This window comes from Neltuma alba, unplaced genomic scaffold (genome assembly GCF_004799145.2).
Source record: "Neltuma alba isolate B1F8T4 unplaced genomic scaffold, ASM479914v2 tig00012608_pilon, whole genome shotgun sequence".
In the NCBI taxonomy this organism is placed as follows: domain Eukaryota; kingdom Viridiplantae; phylum Streptophyta; class Magnoliopsida; order Fabales; family Fabaceae; genus Neltuma; species Neltuma alba.
In genome coordinates, this window is record NW_021637053.1 from 4,987 (window position 1) to 15,547 (window position 10,561).

Below are 10,561 nucleotides of genomic sequence, written 5' to 3' on the forward strand. Positions count from 1 at the left end.
CTGAAATATTTTCTAAAGACGTCTAACACCCGGAATTTTTTTTTTGTCTTGGACCTAAATGTACCAAAAATATTTTTGGGTTTTAAACGCATCAAAAGAAATATTTAATGGTACTGGATGTATCAAAAAATACTTTAGTATGGTAGATACATTCAGAAAAATATTTTGAGGTCGTAGATCTATCTTACTTAATTGACAAAAAAGAAGAAGAAACACCAACGTGTGGGAAAGGCCACGTACTGGAAGGGAGCAATAAAAGGTATTGTTATCTTTTGTTGTTGAGGCCAACAAAACAGATCCGGTTTGGATGCCTCACAAAATGGACGAGCATTAACCGCTGATCCGCTTTCGACCGTTCAGAGTCTAACAGTTCAGAAGGGGTGAGTGCTGAATCGGATCCCAAAGAAACACACAACACAATGGCAGAAACATTATGAATCACCAAACACGTCACTACTAACCGATCCCTTCATCCGCCTTTCCTGGCTACTTGTTTTGCTTTTTGTATAACGGTAAAATGTGGACTTGCTCGTGGGACCATTTCATTTTCAACTTATTCTTCTGGTTTTTTATATAAAATCTAGTTGATTCATTTAAGAGATTAATTAACAAAATTATTAAACTATATTTAGTTGTAACGTATTTTACATGATCTATTTAAAATACTTATGTGTATTATTAGATTATATATTAATTTATAAGTGAAGCAAATTAGTAAAGAGAGAAACAATAAATATAAATACTTTAAACTAATTTAGCAATGTTTTAAAAGCCGGACCGGAAATCGAACCGGAAAGATCAAAGGGTCATGGTTCAATCGGTTGGATTGGTCAGACCGTTTAGTCAGACCGGTAACGCAATAATTAATTTAAAACAATATTATATACATATAATTAGTATATATGAAAAATATCAAATTATTAAATAATTTAGAAATGCATTTAAATAATCTAAAATTATAATGAAATCATTGAAAATGGACTAAAACCTTATATATTTAAATTTATGTATGTTTAAAATATTTAATGATATTACAAATTATCAATTCATTCAAATCAAAATATTTTTTTAAAAGATAGACCAAATATCAAAACAAAAAGACTAGCGACTCACGATTTTAACACCACAATATATGAAATTTTCAATGAAATAATACTATATTGTTATAAATAGTCTAAAAATATATTAGGATATTTAAGGGGATCAATTTTTTTTATTTTTCTTCTATTTTTTTTTTAAATTTTTTAGTATGTTTCAGTCAGGCTAAAAAAACCGTCCGGTTTTCTGAAAACCGTTCCGGTTCCCGGTCCAACTCCGGTTTCCGGCTTAATAACGGCTCAACTCCGGTCCAATCCGACTCAACTATGTTAACGGTTTTTTGGTCCAAACCGAGCCGTTAACGAGTCCGGGCGATGGTTCAACCGGTCCGACCGTCCGGTCCGGTCCAGTTCTTTAATCATTGTAATTTAGTAACTTTGTTAATTTTTTCAAATTAATCAATTAGGTTTTATATTAAAAATCAAAATTAGTACTCCTCTGGTCCTAAAATATAAGACCCATTTTGTAGTGCAATTTGCACTACAAAATAGGTCTTGTATTTGGGACCGGATGAGTATTAACTAATTCCCTTTTTGAGATTCATCAATATCACAAAAACAGAAATTACTGCAACATTTATTTATGAACCATGAATCAAACCACGTTAACTGCACACCCAAAGAACAATGATAACAAATCAATCTCTTAATTCCTTTCCCATAACAGAGCAAAGCACTACGTCTGAACCAACAAGTCATCTTAAAGTGATGAAGAAAAATAATCAAAAGTTGTTCACCAACTAAAATATTGACTTTCCATTGATTATTTGGCCTATATTCACAGACGTGCATTGCATCAGTCACGCACTAACCCTTTGATCGTCAGACTTGTATGCGCACCTTTATAAGCTCCAAACCCCCCCCCCAAAACACACCAAAAAAAAAAAAAAAGGCAAATGATGTAAATTAAATAACGTCTTGGTTTTCATGGGAAAATAAACGTCTGAAGTAGATACAATAATAATAATAATACAAATGGTATATATGTTCTGAAGAAAGAGTCAAAAGGGATTATATATATTAAGTTGGTGCAGACACTAACACTTATTAATACAAGGAAGGGAAGGAAACGGGAAGCTAGCGCAGTTATGGAAGCCAGCTAGGGCACACACAACAGACCAATACTTACATTAATGTTCCTAATAAATAGGGAATTAATAATACTTGCTTTTATAAGTCCTTCAATATGGCATGCCATGTAACTTTTTCTCATTCTTGTTTTTTTTTCCTTTCTGGGTTACCTATTTCAAATAAAATTGAAATGATCACCACGTTTTGGTTGGTCATATAATCTCATGGTAACCATCCTGCCGGCATGTAGTTATTCACGCTTGGCCCTGCTGTCACCACTAATACCGGATCTGCCTGATATCTGCATCCCCCTCAACATTTCCCATTGTTAATAATAATAATAATAATAATAATAATAATAATAATAATAATAATAATAATAATAATAATAATAATAATAATAATAATACCGCTCAAACATATATTCAATATTTCTATGAATATGGCTTGATCTAGTTTCGATTGTACTGCTACATTATGGCTAATTTAGATCCTCCCTAATCATACAGCAGACCCTGATAATATAAAGTCAGTGGATATTTTATTTATTTATTTTGTTTTCTTGCTCATAGGATATCTTTATTTGACAAGTGGGTCTCTGATCACTATATCTATCCTTCTCTAAAAGGATAGCACGGTTAGAGAGTCCCTTCTAATATTAATTCTGGCTCCCACAAACATAATCAATATCCCAACAAGTCTATCAGCTGCTGGTATTGATTGACTTTTGTTTTGCCCTTGAATAATGTTAGTGAGGATAACAATTAAGTCAGATCAGCATATGTCTATTCATCAGGAACTGCATTCAGTTTTAAGAACACGTGCATAATTTTAAAACTATATTATGATTAATTCATGTTTTGAGGGAGAGTTGTAGACCATAGTAATAAATTCAATTTAATGTAGGACTGGTCATGTTTATCTTTTTAAGCAATCTAACTAAACATTGCGCCAAAGCACTTGTTGATGTAGGAAAGTAGAAAACTTAATATGGGCAAAGTAAGAAACTTGTTTATTGTTTAGACAAAGATAATGAATTTTAGGGCTTTTCTTGATTATTGTGTAAAGTGTTGAAGGTGATTTATGAATGGGATTTTTTTTTGGAGTAATTAAACAATTTTAATTTATAGTAAAAGCATTTAATGTAGGGATCATATACCCAATTTGCAAGGTTGGCTCACACTCCAAGGGATGAAAGAAGCCATCGTCCTGAGGCTGAGGTGGTTGCCGCCCATATCCCATTTCTTCAGCAGTAGGATTCAATTGGAGTGGGTTTAGTTGGTATCCCTCCAGCTGCACAACACAAACCAAATTCATCATATTTATGAGGCTTTTTTTCCCCCCTTTTGGAGGGCCGGGGGATGTGGACAATCCAAATAATTAAAAAACAAATGTAAAAGAATGATCAATAGAAAAAATCATATGGGAAGACCGTAGATGAAGCCCAGTATCTGTAGGTGAGTTGTGAAATTTAGAAGCTTGAAATGGTTCTTAGTTTTTACCCTTTGCCTAAGTGACCTGTTTGCCTCACCGAGCATGTGTTCCTGCATAAATGAATTTGATCAGTGAACAAGACAAAATTGGCAGAAGACAATGCATATATACAGCAATCATTGACGTCCGAAAGCATCATACCTTACGTTGAAGATCAGAGAGCTGATCCAGCATAAATTGTGTCTGTAAACAAATGAACTTTGAGAACAAAAACATGTAAATAGATAGATGAAGACAACTAATTGCTGATACTGACGAGTTTAAGAATCACTAAATGCTACATTGATCCTGAGCAAAGAAAGAAGAAGGAGAAACAAGACTACTTCTTATCATTCTCACAGCTCTCCTTGATATATCATATTCAATGTGGAGATCAAAATGCTTTGTGTGTAAAGCGTACCCTAGTTGATCTGATTTGCTTCAAGGACGAATCAAGCTGCCTTTCAAGTGACTCGAGTTCTTTGCTGCTTAGAGGTCCAAGATCTTCTCCCATAAGATTCCTGTTGTACGGTAAACGGAGTTAGGATTGATTATACCAGAGCATGACAAAGAGTTAGGACTGATTATCAATACCTTTGGGATCGTTGCAGGGCTTCATAACGTGCCTTCAGCTTCAAGTACTCCTGCTGGCTGCTTAACTCCTACACCTCCAGTACTACAATAATTAATTGCATGCAAGGAAGTATAGACCATGCCCATATTTATGGTAAATTCTCCTCTACTTTTATAATTGATCAATCGATTTTTTTTTTTTCAATGGAGTAATATTATTTGCCTTTAATCACTCAATGGCATGCATTGACGTGTAATTATATTCAGATATCTTGCGCGAGGAAAACGAGGTCCTCATAATGGTTAACATGATTCATGAAGACCTTCGTGAGAGAAACATTTTTTGTTTTAATGAGCTCACAATGGGTATGGCTGGTGTGAAAACCTAAGCTTTTCACGAGTAAAATCTTAAGCAAACAATGTTAACAAACAAAATATTTATATGGACACGTGACCATGGGGGAGTAGGAAGGACGGCAAGTAATATACATCAATGTTCGAAATATTAATGAGGATTAAAGAGATTGAAAGCTAAGATTTTCTCTTTAGTTGGGTAAGGGGATAAAGTTTCTATACTTCGACAATTAAGTTACACAGTATAATGTTCCTATCTATCAGCGAATTCATGCATGGATCATGGATCAGAGGCCAAATTCATCCTAAAATCATTAACGAGACAATATAAAATTTCCTTGAAATCCTCCCTTGAACAAAAGTCGGAGAAACTTAGTTTACATTATCCCCTCTCGTATTGCTTAAGTTTACGTACGGGGGAACCTCAAGCTTGATCCTAATTGCTATGATGGATATGTTTACCAAATTTCCCAAAACAACAAAATTGGGGAAGGCAATGCGTGTAAGCAATTACTATCCAAAGCATTATTAAGCAAGGCTGGAAATGGGGGTTTTGTCATAACGGAACACATTGATATGCCAACAACTTGAGAGTTTGACATGGCACGTTTAGAAAGTAAAAGGAAGCAACATGGAGGGAGGGAAAAAAGGCTGCTAATAAATTTGGAAATGGATATCTAAAGTGTTCCATAGGACAGTCGAATTCCAAATTTTGAATTCACCCTTGCGCTGAACCATTAAACACGATAGATACAACCCAACATGAAGTGATGATATACGGCCAAGCTAAAGTAGGTTTGCCATCCATCTATACTAATTAGCTTTGAGTTGAAAGAAGGCCATGACTTAATACTATTCTCTAAAAATATTAAATATAATACAAACATAAATGTGACGCCATGAATGTATAATTTGATTAATTTAAAATTCATTTTATCTCATTGAATATATTGATAGATCTTTCGCTTTGAATTGATCCTTAATTATAACAAAACCAACAACGCTAGCTACATATTAAGGAGCCATGACTTAATACTGTTCTCTAAAAATATTAAATATAATACAAACATAAATGTGACACCATGAATGTATAATTTGATTAATTTAAAATTCATTTTATCTCATTGAATATATTGATAGATCTTTCGCTTTGAATTGATCCTTAATTATAACAAAACCAACAACGCTAGCTACATATTAAGGAGCCATGACTTAATACTATTCTCTAAAAATATTAAATATAATGCAAACATAAATGTGACACCATGAATGTATAATTTGATTAATTTAAAATTCATTTTATCTCATTGAATATATTGATAGATCTTTCGCTTTGAATTGATCCTTAATTATAACAAAACCAACAACGCTAGCTACATATTAAGGAGTATAACGAGCTCTACTAAATGGGGATTAGATTCACATGCGGAAAATTAAAACAGCTAATATGGAAATAATTTAAATAAGCTATAGTCAAGGATAACATCCATGTCTTTTTTCCCTTTTTTGGCCAGAAGGAAGGCATCCTTATCAAGACTCAAATGATGAGCCTAGGAAGGAAACTTGTTCAAATGCAACAAAAGTTCAATTCAATCAATTAAAACTATTTCTTGACTAAATTATCGGACTTTTGGGAATTCATGAAAAGGAGAGAACGCTGAGTTGAATTTGCCAGAAATAGAAAAGGAAGACCAGTTGTCTCTGAAGATTGGCAAGGCTAATTGGATGACTGAACCCTATAGTGTACAGAAGCTGCCTACGGGTCCAAAAGATATGAAGAAAGAAAGAGAATTTGAACCATTGCTAACAAGTATCAAGAGCATAGTTCTCTCTATTGTCTTGGAACGTTCCTTGATTGTCCATTAGAATAAGAGTCGTGTGTATTGTCTAGCTAGGCTATATTCACTAAGAGTGATAATTTTGTGTTCTTCAACGTACCCTTTATAAAGATAGAGTTCTACCGTTTCATCCTTTCTTGTTCTCCTCTTGCAGTTTTGAGAAAGTGCGGGAAAGACATGTGAAAACCTTCTTCTTCAAATCCACTTTAAATGAGCAGGAGTCAGTGTTGTAAGGGGGTGAAACCAAACCTATAATCTCTTAAGTTAGACGAAATCTTAGCGCCGGTGGGTGAGGGTTAGAAATTGTTTTGTAATTGTTGCTGGTTATAGGGTGCGTTCATAACACAAAATAGAAGGGAATACAAGAGTTAGGAAAATTCTGTTTGAGAAGCTGGCTCTTGAGAGCAACGCAGGAAAAAAAAATCATGACTTGGGAGCCTCTAGACTCTCGAAAACTAGGGAATCACTATTTTTTTTTTTTCTTGTCTACATTTTTCTTCCTGTATATGTATTAGTGCTGTCTATAAAATTATCTTCCATTCGCTGATCGGAAGGGAGTGCACACCTCTATACACGATAGTTATGAGTATTTTAGAGAAACCATCACAGAGTTACAGAGTGAAGTTTTTTAATAGTTATATTCATAGATATTTGTATTAATTATATATTTTAATAAGCTTGAATGTCGTTGTTACCACAGATCTTGACACACAAATAATATGATGTTTTAAAATGATAAAAATAATCATTTTCAAGACATGAAGGTCCAAAAATAATAAAATTACCAAGGCTTCCCTTGCAGAGACATTAGGCTCAGGTGCTCCATAGTTGCATTTCTGGTACCTCTCTAGCGTTTTGAGCATGCTGCATGGATAACGTACAATAATGTTCACATCATTTCCCACTACGTATATCGTATAATGTGTACAATAAAAAAAATCCCAAAAATGTAAGAAATTAGATGTCATTTTGAGGACCCAAAGATACAAATAAGTGGGGGGGGGGGGGGGAACATATGGAGCATCAGGGAAAATGGGGTCAAAGCCTAAATCATTTTCATATTTGATAATTATATTTTTGTAGTTATAGTTAATAGTTAATACTAATAGTTGCATTCAAGTTTAAGCTCACGTCGACGATTATTAAATTGAATTTTTTTTTTTTCGTTTCTTGTCTCTTTGCACCGAGTCAATGGTTAATCTAACTAGTCAGTAGTGTAATTTGAAGCATTATTAGTCGAATCAAGAGTAATAAATTATATATATTCCCGATATAACACAAACATACAAATCTTGTACAACAAACTCCAGTTACCAAAGAGAATGTATGCCTTCTGTTGCGCATATTTTGACTCTGAAATCTTCTCCCCACCTAAAATTCTTAATTATGAAAAGGGGAAAAAAAAAACAGTTGTTTCCGATATCTCGGGAATTTTTTATATAAAAAAAAAAAGGCTCTGCTTTCAAAGAAATTTTAAGATCGATATTTAAGAAAGAATTTTTCTTCTTCTCACTCCATTTTGGCCGTCTTGGACAGCAGAGAAATACAAGACACATATATAGCAACGAATCTTCAATAATTACAGCAGCAAATGTCCACTACGGTCCATGAAAATTTAGGGAAAATATGTAAAACTAGCAGTCTCGCTAAAATAAAATAATTTAGATAGGCGGGTACAAGAATGTCTTCTCTCATTCTCTGTTATCAAGAACAAAGTTAATCAGCAACGATAAACAATATAGCGGTAAAAATCTTTTTTTTTTTAATGAAAAGACGAAATGATATTATAACAGGTAATGACAGAACTAATACCGGTAAAAATCATGAAAAAGAATACCTGTGAAAACCAATGAGACGCGTGTAGCTTATGTGTGATATCCATTAAGTAATAGCATAAACCCAGTATTGAGACCATAACACAAAAATGAAAAGAGAAAGAAAGCAAGAAAGAAAAAAATCGGATGTCCTATGAACAATAGATGGCTCATCGTGTGCCACATGCATTGCTGAGAGAGGCTGAGATCTGAAATCTTCCGAATTTCTTTAGAGAGAGAGAGAGAATGTGTGTGAGAAAACTTAGCAAAATACCAGTAGCTTCGGGAAAAACAAAATTCTGAGAATCCTCTCACGTCAGTAATTGTATGCTCAAGACGTATTGGCTTTATGAGAAAAGACCATTCTGATTTAACAAAAGCAAAGGTCAAAATATGTGTCTATATCATCAGATTTCGATCAATTGCCAAGAGAAATAGCAAAGGCTATATCTAAAGTTTGAAATTTGTGGTATGGATCAGAGATGAACGATGCGAAGCAATAAAGTAAGAAGAATCTCTGATAGAGCATGAGTTGAAAACGAGACAAAGAGAAGAAGGAAAAAAATGGAGATATTCAAAGGAAAAACGAAGACTAAAATTTAGGAATAAAACGAAACCCTAGGCCAGAGAGATTTGAGCATGGGAGAGACAGGTGGGGATATAAGCAAGAAACAAGACTCGTTTCAAAAAGAAAGGTAGAGAAAAGCTTGCAGGCGTATTTCGCCCTAAATGGGACACGGTTAGGCTGTCTCACTGATTCTTGGCCATTTTCCTAACATCTAACCAAAAGAATAATGTGTACCAGCTTCTGAAGATTCAACAAAATGAGACAATTTATGTGCTTCTTTTTTTCTAGCACATAAATTACATTACAAACAAGTCTGACTAAAGCCGTAGCCGGATCTGTTGAATTAAACGAGAAACGGAAATTTCTGACGCCGGGAAAAGAAAGAACAAAACCTAAAGAGAGAGCCGATGAGAAAGCTTCGGAAGAAACCAGAAGAAGATCTCAAAAAACACAAAGTCAATACAACAGTGATCTTCTTTCTTTATCTTATATGGCGTTTCCAGTTGCAGATCTAACAGCAAAGGGATCGCAGAATCACTCAACCTGCTAAAAACGCCGAGACATTCACCGAAACGGAAAAAATAGAAACAGTGATAAAAGAAAATTAACTTTTCTCATCTTTCAAAAATAAAAATAAAAATAAAAATCCCAAACCCTGGACTAACACAGAAAAAAGCAGGAAAAAATAAACAACGAAGTTGAAGATCTAGGAAGCATAAGAACCAAAAGCGAAAGATACAAAAGAAAGGAAATTATACAAAACCGAGAAATGAAGCAAAGAAGAAAGATGGAGAGAACACGGGTAAGAGTTAAGGAGGTTCCCTTTTCGTGCTGTGTCTATAAGGTGTTTGAAGAAATACACAAAAGATTAAAAAAAATCAAAACGGAATTTATATATATAAAGGTTTTGCAAATTAGTGGAATACCTTGAACTACTGCAAAACTCGTACAGCTTTCCTCTATTGGAGAAGATGATGAGAGCAACCTCCGCATCACAAAGAACGGAAAGCTCGTAAGCTTTCTTCAAAAGACCATTCCTTCGCTTCGCAAAGGTCACCTGCCTGTTGATCTTGTTCTCAATTCTCTTCAACTCCACTCTTCCTCTTCCCATCTCTCTCTCTCTCTACTTTCTCTCCCACAAAATTAAAATCTCTGGTTTTCTGGTTTTGGGTTGCTACGTACGCCTGAGCATGTATATATACCAAGGAGAGCGATGTGTGATAATTATGCGTATGAGAGAGTACTTGAGAGAAACTGTGTGTGTGTGTGGGGGGGTCTTTTTCTTCCAGCTAGAGAGGTGAAGTGAGGAAAGAGGTGAGGAGAGGGCGGTTGATGGGGATCGGACGGTGGAGGGAGGAGGGTTGGTGTAATGAGAAGCAGAGGATTAAAGTGAGAATGGGAAAATTTGAGAAATGTGGGAGCATGCTTAAAAGGGAGAGGGGAATCGTAAGTTGGTTTTTTTTTTTAAATAATTGTGACAGTGCCACGTGTAGATGTCTGACGGGGGATGAAGTCTGATGTCCACCTGACCATTTTGGGTTTGGGCAATCATGTGACCTGACCTTAACCAGGTGGTCCTTCCCATGTAATAACTTCTCACATCCTTACATTTATTTATGTTTAAATAATTACAGCCAGCTCCGCCTCCTTCTTCCCTTTCATTTCTTAAATTAATTTTGATTTTTTTAAGCAAAACAAAATTAGCTTAGAGAGTATTTGGATTAATTTTTAAAAAAATAATTTTACAGTAAAACAAAAATTTGATCTCGACTT

General features: G+C 34.5%; 1 protein-coding gene across 1 annotated transcript; it reads right to left on the minus strand.

Annotated features, from left to right (window-relative positions):
• Positions 1–2,100: 2,100 nt before the first annotated feature.
• Positions 2,101–9,900, minus strand: LOC114729172 (agamous-like MADS-box protein AGL9 homolog). Its single transcript, XM_028916145.1, has 8 exons — positions 9,715–9,900; positions 7,192–7,270; positions 4,236–4,303; positions 4,063–4,162; positions 3,804–3,845; positions 3,671–3,712; positions 3,328–3,461; positions 2,101–2,469 (listed from the first exon to the last, which is right to left on the minus strand). Exons 1-8 carry the CDS (start codon positions 9,897–9,899, stop codon positions 2,391–2,393), a joined length of 729 nt encoding a protein of 242 aa, XP_028771978.1. The 5' UTR covers position 9,900; the 3' UTR covers positions 2,101–2,390.
• Positions 9,901–10,561: the final 661 nt, after the last annotated feature.

What these genes read in the sequence shown, in the direction of transcription:
- LOC114729172 (XM_028916145.1), bottom strand. Translation starts at nt 9,899, where the DNA reads ATGGGAAGAGGAAGAGTGGAGTTGAAGAGAATTGAGAACAAGATCAAC. An exon ending in AGCAAATCAGATCAACTAGG is followed by an intron (nt 3,846 to 4,062) that starts GTACGCTTTACA and finishes ATTTGTTTACAG; the next exon opens with ACACAATTTATGCTGGATCA. An exon ending in TCTCTGATCTTCAACGTAAG is followed by an intron (nt 3,713 to 3,803) that starts GTATGATGCTTT and finishes TCATTTATGCAG; the next exon opens with GAACACATGCTCGGTGAGGC.